Source organism: Melozone crissalis, unplaced genomic scaffold (assembly GCF_028551555.1).
Source record: "Melozone crissalis strain CALT ecotype California unplaced genomic scaffold, PUWL_Pcris_2 ptg000017l_1, whole genome shotgun sequence".
In the NCBI taxonomy this organism is placed as follows: domain Eukaryota; kingdom Metazoa; phylum Chordata; class Aves; order Passeriformes; family Passerellidae; genus Melozone; species Melozone crissalis.
Window position 1 is genome coordinate 6,120,264 of NW_026535795.1, and position 20,911 is coordinate 6,141,174.

At 52.4% G+C, this 20,911-nt stretch overlaps 1 protein-coding gene across 1 annotated transcript; it reads right to left on the reverse strand.

The window, feature by feature from the left end:
• Positions 1-6,206: 6,206 nt before the first annotated feature.
• EEF1A2 (eukaryotic translation elongation factor 1 alpha 2) lies at positions 6,207-20,015 on the reverse strand. Its single transcript, XM_054274562.1, has 7 exons — positions 19,804-20,015; positions 15,565-15,744; positions 14,301-14,597; positions 10,055-10,205; positions 8,420-8,676; positions 7,279-7,513; positions 6,207-6,554 (listed from the first exon to the last, which is right to left on the reverse strand). Exons 1-7 carry the CDS (start codon positions 19,945-19,947, stop codon positions 6,427-6,429), a joined length of 1,392 nt encoding a protein of 463 aa, XP_054130537.1. The 5' UTR covers positions 19,948-20,015; the 3' UTR covers positions 6,207-6,426.
• Positions 20,016-20,911: the final 896 nt, after the last annotated feature.

Here is a 20,911-nt window from a genome sequence, read left to right on the forward strand (position 1 = left end):
GAGAGATTTTAAAAAAACCCTTCCAAGTTTAAAAAAAAATTGCTTTACATTTTTCTATGTAATTTTTTTTCCATTTCAAAAATATGGAAGAAAGAATATTAGATTTTGATTTTAGTTAGGAGAGCTGCTTTTGATCCATGTTTCAGGTTTAAAAAAAATGGAAGTATTCTGCTGGGAAGCTGCCAGGCAGACGTGGCTGTCTCCATGCTCCTGCCTCTGTCACAGCATACCATGTGTCATCTGCAAAGAAAAACTCTCAAAGTAACTAAATTCATAGTTTCTCTGCACCATGGGCTTTTTCCTGCAGGCTTTTGTCAGTCTTTCAGCCTGGACACCTGGGAAATCAAAAGAACGTGAAAGGGCAAGGGTTTATGATTTATTTATCTTTAACCTGAGGTCTTAAGGAAAGCTGGTGTACGTGCATCTGCATCTCTCTTGCCTCCTTTAATAACTTGCAGAGCTTTTGGGCATTTTTTATCTTCTTTATTAAAGATTGGGGGGACATTTCAGATTGCTTTGAGTGAGAATACGTGATGAGAGAGAGGACAGAAATCTCCTCAGTGCAGGAATTGGTGATGCATGGACACGATAATAATGGGCATCAGAGAACCCACAGGATATTATTAGAAACATAAATGTATGGGGAAATGGGCACCCCTGGTTCTACTGGTGATGAAATTCCCTCTTTGTGGGCTCACCTTGGATCCTGTGTGGGAAGCACCTGCTGAACATCTGAGGTGTTGGACAGGGCAGGATCAAGCACTTTGGGCACAAATGCAGGTGCTGTGCCTTCAGGGTGGCATTTCCTCACTTCCAGCCTGATTTTCATGCAACCCCTCTTTTGTTTTCTCCCAACTTCGCCTTGCTCATGCTGTCCCTGTCCTTGGGGACCCATCGATCACTGTCACCTCCTCCCACCCTCCCTGGTCACCACAGTCCGTCAGAGCGGGGCTGGGGACAATTCCATGCTGTGTCCTCAGAGAGGATCCTCTCACTGTGCTGATGTGAGGGGTGGCAGGGCTGGCACACACACTCCTGTGTCCCCTACACTCCTGGCTCACCAAAACCCAGCTCAGACACCCCAGGTGACTGCTGTCCCACCCATCACATCCCCACAAAGCTGACATTTGGGGATTGTCCTCTTCTCTTTGCCCTGCTTGTGTCCCCATCCCAAAGCCTGGCTGCTGCCAGACTCATCACTCTGAGCGCTGTGGCTGGCCAGGACTGCAGAGAGCATTCAGCAGATAGCAGGCAAGAGAACAGTGCCAGACTCGGGGTGATTACAAATCATTTAGGCTTAGAAAAACCAGGCCATCCTAAATTTGCAGGCAGCAAAGGAGTGTTTGTGAGCAGAGCTGAAATGAGTTATTGGGAGATGCTGCAGTACCTCTACATAAAGCATCAGAGTGGTGGCTAAATGCTACCTGAGGCAGAAGGGAGAGTCTGGCCCAGAGCTGCACCCTGGGCTGGGCTACAGCTCCAGTTTCTCTTCAGCTCAGCAATATTCCTGCACAGGGTAAAGCACAGGCCAAGAGGAGGATGGGACGTGCCAAGTGGTGCATTGCCCTGGCCAGAGCTGCTGCTTTGTGCTCCCCTGGCTGCAGGTGCACCTGGATCTCAACCTGGGGAAATGCAGAGGGAGGTGGTCGAAGGAAATCAGTCAAAACATCCCAGGTTTGGCCCTTAGAGAATGCTGGGGGAGAGCCTGGCTTCCCTCCCTCTTTTCTGAATTTATACCTCTGGGGCCAAGGGTGGCTGATGGATTTTGTGAAGGGGATGTGATGGAAGCAGGATGGAGAGATGAGACCCACCCAGGCATGGATGTTCGCTGCCCTGATCTGCCTTTTCCCCAGCTTCTGGTCTGGCCCATCCTCTGTTTCCCAAGAAGGTTTAGCCCAAGGGATGTGTGTCCAGCCCCAAGGACACCATACCCAGGAAGAATTCCTCATCCTCAGGCAGTGCCCAGGCTGTGGGGATGGCCTCAGCCCCTTCTGCTCTGACCTGGGTGCCCAGCATTGTGCAGATCTGCTCAGGGAAGAGGCCAAGCCCAGACACTTGGGCTGGGGAGCAGAGCAGAGGTGATTTACACCAGGGCTGGATGGAGAGCTGCCCAGGGCAGTGCAGCTCTGTAAGGGGAAATAATGTGCTGTACAACTGCCCAAGGAGAAGAGAAGCATCTGCTGGGGCACAAGGGAAGACATTGCTCAGGGATGAAGTCACTGTCTGAGGCCACACAGTCACTTTGTGCTGCACGTGCATCATTCCCACTGCTACCACGGATGATTCAGCATCTCCATCACCAGCAGCCATGGCAGGACTCCCTTGGGTGGTGCCCTCTGGGAATTCTGGGCTGAACACCACCTTGGCCTCCTTGGCAGTCAGTGGCATTGTCTTCCAAGGCAGCAAAACCAGAATGGGAGGTCAGGAGATCTTTGTTTGCTTTTTCCCCCCAGTGGGGTGTATTTTCAAATGCTGTGTAAATGCTTCAGTTGTCACCAAGACTTTTGAGTCAGCGTGACACGGGCAGGACCTCAGTGCCTGTGTGGGGTGAAGGTTCAGCAAAGTCTGGTGACAGATGAGGGAGCCATGGGAGAGGAGCTGCCCTGACTGGGGAGGTTTTCTGCATGCCAGTGACTTGTGCCCTGTGCTGGGTCTCTGCAGGGACCTGCCCAGGCTGACAAGGGGCTGTGCCTGATGCTTCAACTCCCCTCCAAGTGCAGAAGGGCAGCAGGCAGTTCAAATTCCCCCAGCTCAGCATCTGCAGCCTGGATTCCACTTGCAATCTTGAAAAAGCCTTATAAATTTTTTAGAGCAGCCCCAAACGCCTGCTGAGCCGGCCAATCAGCTCCAGTGGATTAAGAAAACTTACTTTAAATTATTAACAGCACCCAGCCAGACACGAGGGTAGAGGTGGGAAGGGAGAAGTGCTCATTCCTCATTCCAGTGGATGCCACCAGAGCAGTCAGCACCAGGTTGGGCACAGGTGTCCATTCACACCTAAAGGATGGTGCCATCCATGGGATTTCCCTTCTCCATCAGGAGCCCCCACCAACAGTGCTATGCTGTGCACAGGGTGTGCTGCATGTAGAGATGATGTTCCTTTGGGAAACTGGGTGCTGGTCACATCCAGCCCCACACACCTCCCTCTCCTTCCCTCCTCTTCCAGGCCCTTTGGGCTCTCTCCTCTTGAGGAGCAGATCCCCAGCTGCACAGCAGAGCCAGCCCTGATGGTTTCTGACCTTCCTACAACCTCAATTAATTTTCCCTCCGCCAGCTTCAAATTTCAGGAAATACAATCACATTTGCAAACTCTGGTCCCCAAAGAAACGGCAATAAGCACTTTGCATCTCCCGAGGCTATTCCTTTTGCTTTGGACGTCCCTGCCAGGATCAGGGATGCTGGTCTGGATTTCCTCTGCTCGGCATTTGCTCCTGGAGGATTTTGTCCCTGTTTCCACGAGATGGCACCGATGAGGCTGGCACGGGAGGCAGCCACCGCGACGCCTTCAGGGAGGACCGCGATGGGAAATTACTCCGAAACAATAAAAGTTGCTATGAAAAAAATGCCTCTGGTCTCCAGCTTGTGGTGTCCTAGCATACCTGGCCATGGCAGGGAGGAATTGGAGGAGAATTTGATATTTTAAAATGCATCTTACCAACATAGCAGGGTCATACACACCCACCTGCTCCAACACGCTGCTGGTGGTTCCAAAATTAGCTTGAGCTCAATGCAAGGTTTGCCAAAACCCACCTGTGGTCCAGTTCAGGGGGCTGTTGGGTTGTTTATAATTTTGGGACCCCAAAGTGGGTCATGTCAAACTAAGGGCATCACTGCTTGTGTGCCTGCAAGCCCTGTGGGGCCTGGCAGTGATTTGCACATGGTGGGTTGTTGATGCAATCCCAAAACACAGATCCACATAATTCAAACCCAAGGTTTGGCTGGAGGCAGGTTGTGACTTCATGGGTACTGTGTTGAGATGGCCAGAAATTAATATTTTTCTTTTCTTCATGCTTTGAAGTGGGTTTAAATAACAATATTTGTGTTAATTTTGTCTCACTAAAGATCCTGACCCAAACCTCCCAAAATGGGGGATGCTGCTGAGATCTCATTGCAGGCTCCATCTCTTCTTTCTGCTGCTGCAGATCACCTTGGGCACCAACCCACATTGAAATGAGGCTGAAAGCTTGGCCCTGCTCTGAGCCATGAGCAAGTCTGAGTTAAATCCTCTGGGATTTATATTTTTGCTGTTCTGCAGTTCCATCATTAATTACCTCACCACTTGTGCAGTGCTACCAGAGTCTCTTTCACAGCTCCCCTGGCATATTTCTATGGAAACGAAGCCGTGGTTTTTGTCAGGCCTGTTTTTGCTTTTAAAATAGCAGGAGAGGTGCAGACTTTGCTCCTGCTCTTCTCTGTCCCCCGGGGTTGTCCCCACTGCCAGGGGTTGGCTTCCATGGGGCACAGGAGCTGGAGGTTCCTGTGCAGCGTGGGAGGGATATTCCCACAGGAATTCCTGTTGCTGCTGCTTCTAAGGATGCAGGAAGATCGTGCACATGAGGATGTTCTCCTGCTTGGAAATACCCAGGAAGCGGCACAAGCTGTCTCAGGGAAAACATGCCTTGGGAGCTGGGAAATGCAGAAGGAGCTGGAAGGTGAGATTATACTATCAGTGGGATAACAGCCTTCTCCTGTGGCTGTGCTGTGCCGGCAGGGATCCCCAGATCCCCTTCCAATTTGTGGCATGCCAAGGACACAGCACTTCAGAGAGCCCAAGTACCACAAAGACCCTGGGAATCAAACTGATTTTTGTGAATTAAACTGCTGGATGTGGGGTGGAGAGGGGTGAGGAGCCTTGGTGGGCTGTGCAGAGTGTTGGGGATCTTGGCCCAGGGAGCCAGCCTGTGTCTGTCAGATGCAGACATGGGATGGGAGAGTTTTGGGGAGCAGGCAGGGTGAGATCATGCAGAGCGCTCTGTAATTCAGCTGCATGTCAGCTCCTCGAGGCTCTGCCTGGGGACACTGAGCTCTGCAGAGCATCAGATGCTAATTAGGATCATTAAGGGCTTTGTGACACAAACAGTGATGATGATGCTGGTGCCTCTGGACTCTCCTGGGAAGGGGCTCACATGATGTTGCCCTTCACAGAGGCTGTAGAGCATCTGTTTCCAGCACTGTCTCCTCCTGAAGGCCGACTCGTGGGCACAGACAAGCTCAGGATGCCCCAGCACGCTGCTAATGCCTCCTCCAGGGAGGAAATGTCCCTTGGAAACATCCCTGGAATGATGCAGTGGAAGCACAACTCTCACACCGCCTCCCTCCTTCTCCCTGCCCCACTGCACCACCTCCAGCTCCCACTCAGGCCCCTCACAGCTCCTGGCTGGGGCTTTTTGGTCAATCCCAACCACTCAGCAACCACAACCCTTTGGGCTGGGGCAGCTGCACTGGGTGGAGCCGGGAGAAATGCAAACCTTGCATGGGGCTGCAAGATTGTGATGGGAGTCAAGACACTGCCCTGGGTGAAGAACATGAGTTTTGGGCCTTCTTGTGAGATCTGAGTCGTGTCTGGGCTTCAGTCAGGAAGAAATGTTTCTGTTGTGTTGTTTGGAAAGGGCTGGGGACCCACCATGTGTGAGGCAGAGCAGGATGTGGGGAGAGAAGGCAGACTCAGTCACTCCTCCCAAAATGATGGGGGATGACAAAGACCCAAAGTGATGCTGCTCACCCTTACAGAGACATAGGGTGCTCTGTTTTCCTTTCTTTCAGTGGCATAACTGTAAGAGCTCAATTTAAGCCTGTTTTGCATGAATAAAATATAATAATGACCTTGGAAAATTATTTTAGAGGCTTGAACTGGTTAAGTAGATCCTCAAAACTGCTGTGAGAGCTGTTGCTGCTTCTGGCTGGGGGAGTCACCTGGGTCAAGTGGTGGAGAAGGGCTGAGTGCTGGCTGACACCCTGAATATGGGCTCCCAGCTGTCCTCTTTCCTCCTTATTTCCATCCCAGCCCCTCCTGTGCCCATCCCCACCATCTACTCTGAGTGAGCCTAAACAACCCCCAGCCAACCCAGCCCCTCTCAGAAACAGACACACACACACAGCTCCACACCTTTTGGGTTGGTTTGGTTTGGTTTTTTGGGGGAGGGAGGGGGGATTTGTCTGGTTTTGGTTTGTATTTTTTTTTTTTGTTTTTTTTTTTTTCCACTGTGGATGTTGTACCAGTTTTATTGGTAAAATTAACATGAAGCCTCACAAACGCTGGAACATGCTTTTCCTTTTAAAGAATTTCCACTGGACCTTAATGGTGAGCATCCAGTCGTTGACATATAAACTCTTACAAGCTGATGTGCACACGTGCGCCCGGGGGAGTCGGTGGCAGCGTCCTGGTGTCAGGGATGGTTTCTGCGCGATGCACTGGGAGCCCACGATTCATTTGCCAGCCTTCTGGGCCTTCTGGGCAGACTTGGTGACCTTCCCAGCCCCACCACTCTTCTTCTCCACGTTCTTGATGACGCCCACGGCCACGGTCTGCCGCATGTCACGGACAGCGAAGCGGCCTGAGGGACACACAGAGGGGGAATGCCAGTGAGACACCAAGGCTGGGCTCTCAGGGCTTGTCCCTGCAGGAATGCCAGTGAGACACCGAGGCTGGGCTCTTTGGGATGGTGGTGGTGGGATCTACATCCTCCTACTCATGGTGCCATGTGCTATCCCTGCCCTTGTCCCTCAAGCCCTGAGCTATCAACCCTTGCTAGTCCTGCTGCTCCCCTCTATTTAAATCACTGTTTTTAAACTTAAACCTAATTTCTTCTTTGCAAGCTTCCATCACTGCTAAACTTCCAGATGTGCAACATCAGCCTGGTCTAGTTGAAGGTGTATCTGCTCATGGCGGGGGGGTGGAACAAGATGGCCTTTAATGTCATTTCCAATACAACCATCCTAGAACTCAAGCATGGCACTTCCCTGCATTAAAAGCTAGCCTCCACTGAGCAAACTTCCTTCTTTCTTCTCCTGACTAGTTGTTTCAGGTCAGAGAGGAGGAAATGTTTCTGTGTTCAGAAATGATCATGGTTTATTAACCATAAAGGAAAGCTCCTGCTGCTCCCAGAGGAAAAACCCAGCCTTTGGAAACCCAGCTCAGCAGCACATGGGGGAGCAAAAAACCATCCTCAGCTCCCTCCCCATCTAGCTGGGAGAAGCTCAGCATGCCTGGTGTGAGCTCTACACCCACAGAGCCCTCACAATCCTCCACAGGAAACCTCCAAAGCGCCATTCCCTTACCAAGGGGTGGGTACTGGGAGAAGCTCTCCACACACATGGGCTTGCCAGGGATCATCTCCACGATGGCTGCATCACCCGACTTCAGGGACTTGGGGTTGTCCTCCAGCTTCTTGCCAGAGCGCCGGTCGATCTTCTCCTTCAGCTCGGCGAACTTGCAGGCGATGTGTGCGGTGTGGCAGTCGATGACGGGCGAGTAGCCAGCGCTGATCTGGCCAGGGTGGTTCAGGATGATCACCTGGGGGACAGAGCAGTGTCATGGCAGGGCTGGCTGTAGGACCATCAGGGGGTTGGATGGTGGGGATGGACGGAGATGAGAGATCTCTGAAGCCAGGTCGTGGAACTTGGGGTTTATTGCAGAGGGCCAGGGTGCACGGCCCTGCTGGGATTTGGGGTTTATTGCAAAGGGCCTGGGTGCAGGGCCCTGCTGGGATTTGGGGTTTATTGCAGAGGGCCTGGGTGCAGGGCCCTGCTGGGATTTGGGGTTTATTGCACAGGGCCTGGGTGCAGGGACCTGCTGGGATTTGGGGTTTATTGCAAAGGGCCTGGGTGCAGGGCCCTGCTGGGAGCTGCCAGCCACAGCTCAGAGCAGGCTCGAGAGAAGTGAGGGGTAGAGAGGATGAGAGGATAAGAGCGTAAAAGGGTAAGAGAGCAAAAGTATAAGAGAGTAAAAGGGGTAAGAGAGCAAAGTTCCCTTTACAATACAATAAATTGTCTTCTGTATTGAATATTCTGATTCTCACTAACCAATCTAGTACAATATACAAATTCTATAGCATTTACATACAGCCTATAAGAATCACTATATTACCATACTGTGCTACATTTTAAACCCTAAAAACTCCTCTTTGGGCCCCTTCTGCCAAGCTAGTGGGATCTGCTCTGACCCTTGGATCTGCCTGCAAGCAGAAGGAATTGTTTCATCAAAAGGGGATTACCTTCAGCTGGCCATACCATTGTTTTCCAGTTGTTCAGTAACCAAGGTATCTCAAAGCTTGCTTTCATTTCAATCTCACTTATAGCTTCCATATTCTCAAAATCTTTTGCCGCGCAATCATATTTATAAGGCTTTCCTGTTTCATCTTCCCCAACAGCTGGCAGCTGGGGGATGGCAGCAAGCCAGGCGTGGTGGCACCACACTCACCTGAGACGTGAACTGGGCAGCCTCCTGCGGCGGGTCGGACTTGCTGTCCCCGCAGACGTTGCCGCGGCGGATGTCCTTCACTGAGACGTTCTTCACGTTGAAGCCGACGTTGTCGCCGGGCAGAGCCTCGCTCAGGGCCTCGTGGTGCATCTCCACGGATTTCACCTCAGTGGTGATGTTCACAGGGGCAAAGGTGACCACCATGCCAGGCCGCAGGATGCCGGTCTCCACTCGGCCCACGGGAACTGTGCCAATGCCTGCAGAGACAGGGACAGAGTGCAGCAAAATTCAATCTGCTTGGTATGTCCCTGGGCCAGAACCTGGGTTCAGCAAAAGTAAGATTTCTACACTGGTTGTCTCCAAAGAACATGTTTGATCCTTGCCAAAACCCCCAAGTTTCCAGCAGATCAACACCAGGATCTTGATAATCACTATGAGCCCATCCTTCCTACTCAGTTTTTTTTTTAATAAGTAACCCTGAGCAATCTGCATGCCCCAAAAGTACTCCTGGAACAGCTGTGGCATGTCCTGCATGGAGGACTGGGACATCCCAGCATGTGTGCAACAACACTGTCCACATCCCTGATGGCCACACCACCAGCTGTGACAGAGAACGAGGGTGGCTCATTAAATGAGTGGGATCTTTTGCACCCTGTGTCACCAGGAGGTTTTGGGAAAATTCCCCTTTGGAGGCAGGTGAAGAATGATTGAGAAAAACAACATTGAAAAGAGATTGAAGAGGTTGGCTGGACCCATCTGCTCCTCCACATCCACCCTGCTGCCCCCACCTCCCCTCTTCCCACAGTGTCTCTCCTCCCCAAGGACTTGCCTCCCAGTAAAACCATATCCCTCCACCCCATCTGAGCTAGGGGAGGACATGGACCTGCTCACCACCTTTCATGTCCACTGCAAACAACAGCAGCCTGCACTAAAAACCCAGCTAAAATCCCACGTTCAACCCCTGCAGTGCATATGTCCTTGGAAAAGGGTGGGAAAGAGCTGGAAAAGTCTGTGCCCTCCTGATCCAGCAGTCAGGGAGTCAGCAGTGCTGTCCACTTATGCCAGCAGGTCAGAGAGCTCACAGAGGGGTATTTATAGCTGAGCAAAGTGTCCCCATCACCTCTGCAGAGGGAAGGGGACATGCGTCAGCCACGGTGCTCCCTACATGGCTGGCACAGCTCGGCAGAAGGAGGTGCCAGTGATGGACACCAGCATTTGGGAAGCCTGGGCAGGTCACAGCCAAGCTGCCATGCACCAGCTGCAGTGGCCCTCCCTGCTGGTCTTGTCTCTCACCTGGGTCACAGAATGTGTTTTGCTGCCTCCAGCTTGCCTGGCCAGCCATGACCTCTGGGACACACAGATTTGCAGCCATTTTGGCATCGTGAGTTCCCTGGGGGAGAGCTCACAAAGCTGCTGCTCCTCTCTGGTCCCTGGGCACCTTTGGGCATGTCCACCTCCACCCCAGACAGCCCAAGCTCAAATGGGGTTTTTGCCCTGGAGCTACCACCCCTTTTCTCCAACATTATCTCTGGCTTGAAGAGTCACATCCCTCCAGTTTCCCAACACCTGGCAATGTCATTCCCAAATTTCTGTGGAATGAAGACTCAGCTAAGGCAGAGGAGGGGCAAGGCTCACCTCCAATCTTGTAGACATCCTGGAGGGGCAGGCGCAGGGGTTTGTCTGTGGGGCGGGTCGGGGGCAGGATGGTGTCCAGGGCCTCTAGCAGGGACACCCCGCTGGCGTTGCCTTCTTTGCGCTCCACCTTCCAGCCTTTGAACCAAGGCATCTGGGGAGAGAGCAGTCAGAGAGAGCCATAGAATCACAGGATGCTTTGGATTGCATGGGACCTTAAAGACCATCTCGTCCCACCCCTCTGCCATGGGCAGGAACACCCTCCACGAGACCAGATTCCTCCAAGGCCCATCCAACCTGGCCTTCAACACTTCCAACATGCCCTGGGTGTGCCTGTCCTCAGCACCCAGAGGTAAACCCAGAGAGCTGTCCCACCAGGACAACATCCAAAAAGTCAGTCCTGCCCTGTCCTGGCTTTACCAGGGTGCTGGGGAGCTCCTTCCACTCCACCATCCCTGCAGGTTTATTTGCTCCTCTTTGCTCAATCTCCCTCTCTCTCTTCTAAAAAGCAACATATCCATTCACAGGAGAAAAAGGATGGAAGTGGTTAAAGCCACAAAATCACAGCCCACTTCCAACACCAACCCCTGGGCACTGCACCAGCTGCCTGGATCCCACCCTCCAGGGATGCTTCTCCAGCACAGGGACCACAGCGTCAACCTGTGCTCAGCCTTCGGTCCTGGGGTCCAAGCTTCTCCAAGGCGAGCCCCAGAGAGATGCTTCTCCCCACCCTCTCCTGCTATCATCCCTCCAGGGTCTGGATTCTAAACCCTGGTTGGGAGGATGCTGCAAACCCAGCTGCCAAGAGACAGCATTTCTTTTCACAGATGTTCCCTTCTCCTGCCTTAAAGTGGGTTTTGAAACTAAAAATTGCCCAGAAAAGAGGCAGAGAGGGGTGGAAACGTGCTCAGGTACCATGGTTAAATGCAGGGAACTGCAGTGCTTTACTGGAGTGATGCTGCACATCTGGAAACTGCAGCAACACCTGGAGCTTGCTGGAAAGAAAAATTTAGTCCTGGGTCTGAGGCAACCCTGACACAACAAGCAGAGGTCAGAGCCTGCAAGGCCATTCCCTGCCTCTGCACAGAGACGGTTAAACAGTATACTCCCATTCTAATGTCAAATGCTTACTGTGTGTCCCAAATCCATCACACATTTTGTAGATGTGGCTTTTTTCCCTTAGCACCAGCACCAATGGCACAGAACAGCGAGCATGGGGGACTGGGGTGATGCAAGACCCCAAAAATGCCCCCAATTTCACAGCCATCCCTGCAGGATGTGGCTATGCCAAGTCTGGTTTCCTATCCTGCAATCTGCACCAGCTTTGGGAAGGAGAGAGGGAAAGCATGCAGCCAGGGAACTCAGCTTGCATCCAAAGCATTCAGGCCAGCCCCTTCAGAGGGTCACATCTGACACCACTTGTCTTTCCTGGTGGCAGTGGCAGGAGGAGCCTGGGGACACTCTTGCAGTGGGTTCTTCCCAGGGCACTGCAGCTCTCGCTGTGCAGCCAGACCCAGAGCCAGGCACAGCTTGGCAAAATGGGAGCTGCATCCAGGCAGAGAGGGAGCCTCGTGCTGTGTGCGGGATGACTCAGAGCTTCCCCCACCCTGCTGGTGCATGGCCCAAACGCCAGGCAGGGACCTGTGCCAGCAGCTGCTGGTGGCCACCTGCCCACGGGCTCTGCTCTCGAGGATGGTGACCACCAGGTACCCACAGCTCCTGTCCCTTTGTCCCACACAGCTCTGGCACACAGCAAAATAACAATCTCTGCCCATGACACCTGGCTGTCAGTCATCCCTCTCTCCAGGGGATTTCTGACGTGCCCAAAATCAGGTAAAGATGAACTCAGACACCTTCTGGGAACAAATCTATGCAAAACCTCAGCATGGCCTCAGGGTGAAAAGCATCTGCAAAACCTGGTTTGTGCTGCCTCCTATGGCCATCCAAATAAAACCTCTCTCATGAATTCCCCAAATCTGGTCCCCAAAGAGTAATTCGTACTCCACCACTCCTATGGCAAAAGCAGGATCTGACCAAATCCTGCAGGCAGAGAGGCTCCAGCTCCCCAGAATAACAGCTGAGCCCCAGCTCTTTAACACTCAAAGTTTATTGTACAGAGCAGTTGCCTTTCCCTGGTTTTTCCCAGCCCATGAGCACCTCAACACCCCCCCACACACACACTGCAGTGTTGAGGCTGCAGCCTCAGGCAACCACACCAGAGACTGGGAGTGTTTGGGTTGCAGCATCCCATGGGGTGAAAATCTCCCAAACCACATTGGAATGGCCCCATTCTGCCAGCTGGAGCATGACAAAGCTGCTTCACAGAACACCCCACTTCCCAAAAAGCTCTCAAATGCCAAACTTTGATGGAAGCACAGCCCAGCTGTCATGTTTTCAGTTGGCCTTGGGATTCTGTGCAACAGGGTTGTAGGCTGGAGTCTCCCACACAGAGCCAGCTCCACCACACCCCCCTTGCTCAGAGGCAACAGGAGCTGCAGGGACATCATGGCTCCAATCCCCACTTTCTGATAAGTCCCCTGACAGACAGACAAGTCACTTGACTGCCTTGTGCTTCAGTGAAACCTGTCCAGAAATTACAAGTGAAAATAATCAGAGCTTTTTCAGGCGAGGAAAGAGAGAAGAGACATCTACACCAGGTTCCTGCTTAAGCTCTCACAGAGATGGTGCAATATGAGGAGGAGGAGTCCGTACCCAACCCTCACCAGAAGAGCTCATGCTCTTCCAGGCCAGGTTTTCTTCCCAATTCCTTAGGAGCCAGCTGGTTCCTTAGGACAAAGCAGAGAGTTGTTTCATGCCCTGCCTTCTCTCAGGCAGCTCATCACACTGGGAACCTGCCCTGAGACCCCTCTGGAGGAAGGGGGTCACAGAGCCCCTCCTGCTCCGTGCCTCCCCTCTGCTGCCTATTTATAGGAGAATTGTTCAGGATCATCTTCCCAGCCCAGCAGCTGCTGACATTTGGAGCCTGCCTGATTTGAGGCACTCAGGAACCACGGGGCTGGGTTTGGCATGGCCGTGGCTGACCTTTATCCCAGCTCTGCTCCTCAGGGAACAGGAATCTCCCAAGCACCCCAATAATTCCTTCCTTCCAAGCCATCCCAAGTGAGCTGCCTTTCCTGTGCAGGGCAGGAGCTGTGTTTCATGGCTGTGTGTGTGAGTTTGCATTGCAGCACTGCCCTTCCTCAGGATCCCTGACCTCCCTCAACTACTGCTGAACTCATGGATTGCCTCACTCACCACAGAGCCCTGCCCTCACCCACAGGTGATGTCCTGAAGTCCCCCTAAGCATCAAATTTCCCATTGGTTTCACAAGAGATTCCTGGGGTGTCTGATCTGAGCAACTTGCTCAAGGTCACACAGCAGTCACCAGGAGAGCAGGGAGCTTCCCCTGACCAGAACTTTCCAGCCCATCATTTCTTTAAAAGAATAACCCTGAGGTAGCTTTTTCTCCAACAAAACCAGTGTCAGAATAGTTATGGGCAGCCTGTCTGCCAAAAACCTCCATCTTTCTTAAGCTGGTGTGTGAAATGATGGCATGGGCCCACCCAGAGCACCCTGCCTTTGTCTCCCCACCATCCCCATCATAGAGGGAGTAAAAACCAACTGGAAAAGGATCAGCCTCAAAGGGATGCTATTGGGAACTGTGGTTTTGGCATGGGAAAACCTGGTACTTCCTGAAGAAAACATCACCTGTAGGTGGTTTTGGCATGGGAAACCTGGTATTTCCTGGAGAAAACGTCACTTGTAGGAGTGAGATCCCAGCACTGGAACAGGAGGTTGGGCCACTGCAGTGACACAGAGCATGGATGGAATAGGGGACCTGAGACCCAGCTGCACTGTGGGAGCTGCTCCAAGCCTGACCCCAGATTGTGTTACTCCCCTCAGAAAACAGTGCCCTAAAAAACACATCCTCTGCTCCTGCTGAGAGTGACAATTGCTGCTGTAATGTCACCATGAGCTCTGACAAGGCAAAAACTTCAAATCCCAGCCCAGAAGCTAAGCCAGACAGATCATCTCCTGAAGATGCCCATGTTTAGCTGTTGGGTGCCTGGCCTGGGCACAGCACCCACGAATAGTAAACCCATCCATCCTTCCCAGGGCCAAGCAGAGCTCCATGGCACATCACCTGCTGCCTTTGTGCACAACGGGTGCATGAAATGCTTGCAGAGCACAGAGTTCATCTTCAGGATCCTCAGGGTGGGGGTAGAAGTGTAACACAAGGCACACTTACATTGGGAGAGGGCTCCAGCATGTTGTCTCCATGCCAGCCCGAGATGGGCACGAAGGGAACTGTGGCCGGGTTGTAGCCGATCTTCTTGATGTAGGCGCTGACCTCCTTGACGATCTCGTCGTAGCGCTTCTCGCTGTAGGGGGGCTCTGTGGAGTCCATCTTGTTGATGCCCACGATGAGCTGCTTCACCCCCAGGGTGTAAGCCAGCAGGGCGTGCTCGCGGGTCTGCCCGTTCTTGGAGATGCCAGCTTCAAATTCACCCACACCGGCAGCCACGATCAGCACAGCACAGTCAGCCTGGGGATGGAGAGCAAGAGAATTGCTGCACAGCCCTGGTGACACCCCAAGGGCTTTGAGCAGCTGCCAGCTGCTGATCTGCCTTAAAACTGAGCCAGCTGTGCTATTTCAGACTTGCCAACCTCACACGGTTCTGCATTGTGGGTGGGAAACCGGTGTGGATCCCTCCTGGACTCTGACCAGGACCTCATCTTGATCATCTACAGATAAGGTTTTATCTAAAACCCTACTGAGGTCTTGCAAAAAACCTTCCTGGGTGATGGGTGGAATTACAGGAATGGAAAGTGCTCCCTAGATTGCTTTTGTACCAAAACACACAGCAGAAGCTGCCTGGGTTTGGCAGAAAGCCATGCCCAGTCCAACTGGTACCTCACTGGAAATCTCACTGGGCATGCAGTGGGGTTCACCCAGCACCCATCAGTGACAGGGAGATGCAGGAATGTCCCACAAAGCAATGAGGGGAAACCACCCTACTCAGGAAGGGTAGGCCATTGGGTTTGGCAATATAATGTGGGACAAAGAACAGTTTGAGGAAAAGGAAGGAGAAAAGATCTGTGGAGCCTCCTTTATCCAATAAAACCTAAGGGATTGGCGGAATTCTCTTGTATATCTCATCTGGCTGAGGCTAAAATAGTGAGGAGATGCCCTCACACAAAGGGCTGTAGCTCACAGCATCCCAGCTCCAGGCAGGCCACATTTATCCCACCTTCTCATGTGGGTGGAAATGGGGTGGAGAAACCACCTCTTTGTGGCCAAAGAACCCAGGGAGGTGCAGGACCATGGCGTGCTGGGTCCCCTGGTGCCACCCAGTCTCTGGGGTGGACCCTGCTGAACACTCCTCCATGTCTGCTCTCTCAACTCCCCACCTCCAAAAGGACCCCAACAGCGCCTGCACGACCCTGAGCTTGTGAACAGCCCCAGCCTCCCCCCTGCAGCAGCCCCCCATGCCCTGGGCCCCATCCCTCACCTGGGAGGTGCCGGTGATCATGTTCTTGATGAAGTCCCTGTGGCCAGGGGCGTCGATGATGGTGATGTAGTACTTGGTGGTCTCAAACTTCCACAGAGAGATGTCAATGGTGATGCCACGCTCGCGCTCGGCCTTCAGCTTGTCCAGCACCCAGGCGTATTTGAAGGATCCCTTCCCCATCTGGCCAACACAGAGGCAAGAAATAATGAGAAATAGGGAGCCCACAGCACTGGTGGTGGCTTCCCACTCTCCAGGGCACTTCCCAAGCTCACACAGCAAATATTTAAAGGTAAAATTGCCTAAATTCAAGATCTATTGGTGGTCTATTTACTAAAAAAAACAGCTGAAAGGATATACTGTTCTCAACATGTTCCTCAGCAGGATGCAGGAGAGGCTGGAAAAAGAGCCATGAAGTGAATTTGCGAGTGGGGCTGGATGGGCAGGATGTAAAGGCAGCAGCCCATGAGCTCTCCTCCATGAAACACCCATCATGGTTCTGCACTGCTGCTGGGAAATCCTGCACAGAAACATGGAAAGCTGCTTCTTGTCACACTAAATGTCTCTGAGAGGATATTTATATACTTATTCAATTTCCTAATGCTAATGGAGTTATTGAAAAATGTGAGTTTATGAGATTTATTTTATTTCCCATCAAAGAGATGCATACAGAGGGACGTGGTCTAGCGGTTGGTTTGCCAGTGCTGGTTGGACTCGATGATCTTAGAGGGCTTTTCCAACCTAAATGATTCTCTGATTCTGTGATTTTAATGCATGATTCAGACCTGTGAGGCAGCTGGTTAGTGGGAAAGGACATTGCTACATGAGTGAGCCCAAAACCGGCAGGGATGGGATGGGTTAAAAGAAATGAGAGATGGTTGCTATGAGCAGAATAGAAACGTGATTGATTTTTGCCACAGAGTGTGCAAATTCACAGGAAAAGCTACTGTGAGCTGCAGCCAGACCAACTGTCATTGCCAAATGGCCAAAATCTCAGCCAACATTGTAATGCAGGAAATCACGCTGGGGGAGATTAGCTCCAGTAAATCTTTGTGCCCTGTGATAAAGCACATTCCCTGGTAAAACCGCGGTGGCACTTCTAGGAGGCCTTCTCCTTGGGGCTGGAGCCCTTTGGCGTCACTGCACCAGGGAGAGCTGGATTTCCCTCCAGCCTGGAGGTCATGCTCCCAGTCTGAGCTGGGATCCTGACAAGGCGGAGATGGGGCAGGACAAACCCACCCTTGCTGACCACACTGTGAGCTGGGGCAGTCAGGGGAGCTCGGCCAAAGCAAGGGGTTAAAATGGGCTGCAGCCATCAGCTCTTGGCCTCAGATACAAGGAGGGTTTAAGGCAGAGAAAGGAATTTAGGTCATTTGCAGATGATTTAATGGTCTCCTATTGTTAGGCAAGGTCAGAGCTGTGATATCCAGCTTCCTTCCATCCATCCATCCATCCATCCTTCCATCCATCCATCCCCTGCAATCACAGTTTCTCCTGGCCTATTATCAATCATGGGACAGAGGGAAGCACTTCCCGATGGCACGTACTGAATACTCCAGGGATGAGCCCCCCCAGGAAAGGGAGCACAGCATCCCACCCACACCTGCCCTGCCCACACCCTGCCCAGGGGCTGGTCTGCTGCTCTGCTCCATCTCCCACACTCCAGCCCTGCTCCCAGCCAGCACAGGGAATTAATGGTGACAGCCTGTTTCGTAACAGCTGAGTGCTGCGATGACTTTGCAGCTTGCTCCGGAGGATTAAGGGCAAAATCCTAAAGCCAGGGGCAAGACTTCCCCTCCTCAGACAGGAGGCCAGGTCGAGGAGGTGGTGCCCCATCTCTGCTGGGGAGCTGTGAGCTCTCGCTGGCATGGAAAAATCCAGAATCAAGTCTCTGCTCCTGAGCATCTTCCTGACACAGGATTTAGCAAGGGGGTGCAGGAGGAGCTTGGAGGTTTTTAGAATCACTAAATGGTTTGGGGTGGAAAAGACCTCAAAGATCATCTCATTCCAATCCCTCTGCCACGGACAGGGGCACTTTCTACTAGACCAGGTTGCTCCAAATTCCATCCAGCTTGGCCTTGAACACTTCCAGGGATGGGGCCAGATTAACCCTTTCCAGCACTCACATCAAACTCCCCCTTCCCAGGGAACAGGGAGGAGTCATCAGAGTGTGCTCATTCACGGCTGGAAATGGAGGCACAGCAGGGAATGGTGCATTTGTGCATTGCATTAATAATGGGCTCTTCTCGGGCAGGAGGTCAATCTGCACATCCCACAGCCTCTCCCCCATCAGCAGCCTACTCCCTCCCTTCCGGATGGGGAAACTGAGGCACAGAGCAGAGCCCTGGCTCTCCCATGGCAGCTGAGTGGGAATCAGCACCTTCTTGCCATCAGCCATGTCCACATACACATAACCATCTTCTCATCACGTGTGTGACCCCCCCAGAGCTCAGCACCACACGTAACATGAAGACAAACGAGATCCTTTATTTAGCAAACAGCTTCCCTCCTTTCACGGGGTGTATTCAGTTACCCAGGGCTGGTGTTGAAAAACCCAGGGTATTATCTAGTTCTGCACAATACCTTCCCTGTTCAGTGCCAGAAATAGCCTGAATTTCCCTCATCGAACCCCAGTGGAGGGACAGCTTTCTATTCGGAGGCCACAAATACTGATTATTTAATTTTTTTAAAAAACAGAACAACTCTTCTTTCAGAGATACTGTTACGTCTGCCCTTGAATCAAAAGGGAAAAAAATAAAGAGAGAAATCGTCGCTCTTTTCTCTTAAATAAAACAACAGACCCTGGGGTTTTTTTGCTGGCCTTTTGGGTGCACGCAGGCCTCCATTTCCTGTGAATGCCACCTAATGGAAGCAAACCCTTCCCCAGCCCTGCATCAGAAAATGGAGTCTGTAAGCTCAGTCAATAGGCTATTAATAGCAGCCTCCGGTGCCCGCGGATCCTGGCAAGGCAGTGAAAGTGCCTGTTCAATTAAAATCACTGCAATCACATGGACAATATCCTCACCATGCCTTATCTGATCCTGTAGGTAAAGGGGGGGAATTCGTGGAAGGATATCAGCAATCATTTTAAACCAGGGGAGAGGGGTAATTCTGTATGAAGGAAGAGGCTCTTTGGCTTAAGGATGCAAAAAAAAGGCTAGAAGTGAGGCAGGAAAATAAGGGATTTAGCTCAGATGCTATCGGCAAATGAAAAAGGTTAAGGCACACAGACAGAAAAATGTGAAATCAAAAGTGGCAGCTCTGTAAATATCTTTTTTTTTTTCAATTAAATGTGAGATTTTGGCCAGAAAAAAAAAAAATTGGGGGAAAAAAAAAAGGAGGGATATCTGCATTCCCAGAGCGATGACGACAAGCCATCTTCTGAGTGACAGGAGCTGCCCTATGGATAACACAGCCAGGCTGTTCCTGGCTCACCCACCTCTCTAGAATTTACCATCATCAGTTTCCCAGCACTCCCAATTGACATTTTTCTTCCCAAGACTGTTTTTTCCTCTTTAATCTTGGGGTTTTGCCACATTACAGGTATCAGGTGCTGTTTTGCTGTGTGACAGCTTCTAAATGCGTGCACGATAAAATGGTTATAAATGCCACCATTGCAAGGGTCAAACAAAAGAATTTAACTTCAATGTTTGGATTTCCACCCAGTTTTCTGTATCACAGGCTGCCAATCACAGTACAAACCAGACCACCTGCCAGAGGAAAACGGGAATGAGGTTTTTCAACTGGATCAAATGAGTGGTCCAGCTGATGCTGCACCTTGACCCCAGCAGACACTGGAAACTGATGCTTCAGAGTGAAATTCAGGCAGCCCTGACCCATGCAGGGAGGGATTATCAGGTTTTCTCCCCTCACACACCATATTTAGAAGGAATTTCATGCCTTGAAGCACCATGGTTTGTGGCTTTTCCAGAATCCTGGTGATTACTGCATCTTGCAGACCTCGGCGTGCCCCTGCCCTCATTAACAGCCGGCAGCAGGGAGTCCCCCAGCTCCGGAAAAAGAGGGTGGCCAGCGCCCAAATGGCCTAATTTCCCAAGGCCAGAGAAAGTCGGGAGCACCCAGGGACGCAGAGGGAGAAAAACAGATGGGAACAAAGGGAGAAATGGAATGCAAGAGGAGGGCAGCACCAGCAGAAGGGGAATATTGCCCGCGGGATGCCGGCGGGGATCAGCGCGGAGCATCCCCGCGGGCGGGAACGCGGGGCGGGGGCGGGCTCCTCACCTCGGCAGCCTCCTTCTCAAATTTCTCAATGGTCCGTTTGTCGATGCCCCCGCATTTGTAGATGAGGTGCCCGGTGGTGGTGGATTTCCCAGAGTCCACATGCCCGATGACGACGATGTTGATGTGCGTCTTCTCCTTCCCCATGCTGCTGCTGGGCTACGCGGGGCTGGCCGGGGCGGGCGGCGCTGGGGAGGGCGGTGGGAACGCAGCTGCCTTTTTTTGGGGGGGAGGCTGCGAGGGGAAAAGAGTCAGGAGAGTCAAAATGAGCCCCCCCTTGTGCCAGCACCCTACCAAACCTTTGGGAAAGGATGTCCTCCCCTCGCCCCACCTTTCCGCTGGACCATGAGCCCGGGGGTGCCCGGCCTCGTCTGGCAGCTCTGGGTCAGAGCCAGCGTGCCCTGGAGGAGGCCAGCCGGGCTATTTCGGGCTGTCATGTCCAGCCTCCAAGTCTCGGCAAGGCGCCGTGTGTTTATCGGCATCTTGCCCTCCGCCTCGGAGACCCCCAGCTCCCAGCGCTACGTCATCGATGCTTCGAAGGTGCCCTTCCCTCCTGGAAAACCTTCCCGACGCTCAGGGATGCTCTTCTCGCTCTTTCCAAACCCGAGGGCATCTCCTGCATGCCCTGGGAGGAGCCGAGGGTGCCCGTCCTCCCGGGCTGCCTCCACCGCTCCCCAGCTGGGCACACAGTTCAGGTGACAACAGAGTGTCTGCAAAGCGGGGCGGACAAAAATAGCCCTCGCCTGCTGCCCCGAGCAGGGCTGGAACAGCGGGGCTGCCCAGGGCTCCCCTGAGCCTGTACTTGGGGGGGTTTATTATATTTTGCTGGATGGAACAGAGGGAGGAGGCTAAAAACGCAAACGGATATATCCGGGGAGCTGTCCTGGCATCTCCCGGCGTTGCCATGGCTCTGCAGCCGCACACAAACCGGGCACAATTAGGAGCTTTAATCTGACGTCTAAAAAAATCCAATTTCACGAACCTGCCCGTAGAAGTAAAGGAGGTCAGGAGGAGTTTGCTGCTCTAATAGCGACTCAGTCATGCGGGTGGGAACATTCCCAGCGAGAAGCTTCCTTGGGCAGCAGGAGCGGCGGCTGCCCCGTCCCTGCTG

What these genes read in the sequence shown, in the direction of transcription:
- EEF1A2 (XM_054274562.1), bottom strand. Translation starts at nt 19,947, where the DNA reads ATGGGGAAGGAGAAGACGCACATCAACATCGTCGTCATCGGGCATGTG. An exon ending in TTGAGAAGGAGGCTGCCGAG is followed by an intron (nt 15,745 to 19,803) that starts GTGAGGAGCCCG and finishes TGTGTTGGCCAG; the next exon opens with ATGGGGAAGGGATCCTTCAA. An exon ending in CTGCCCAGTTCACGTCTCAG is followed by an intron (nt 7,514 to 8,419) that starts GTGAGTGTGGTG and finishes TCTGTCCCCCAG; the next exon opens with GTGATCATCCTGAACCACCC.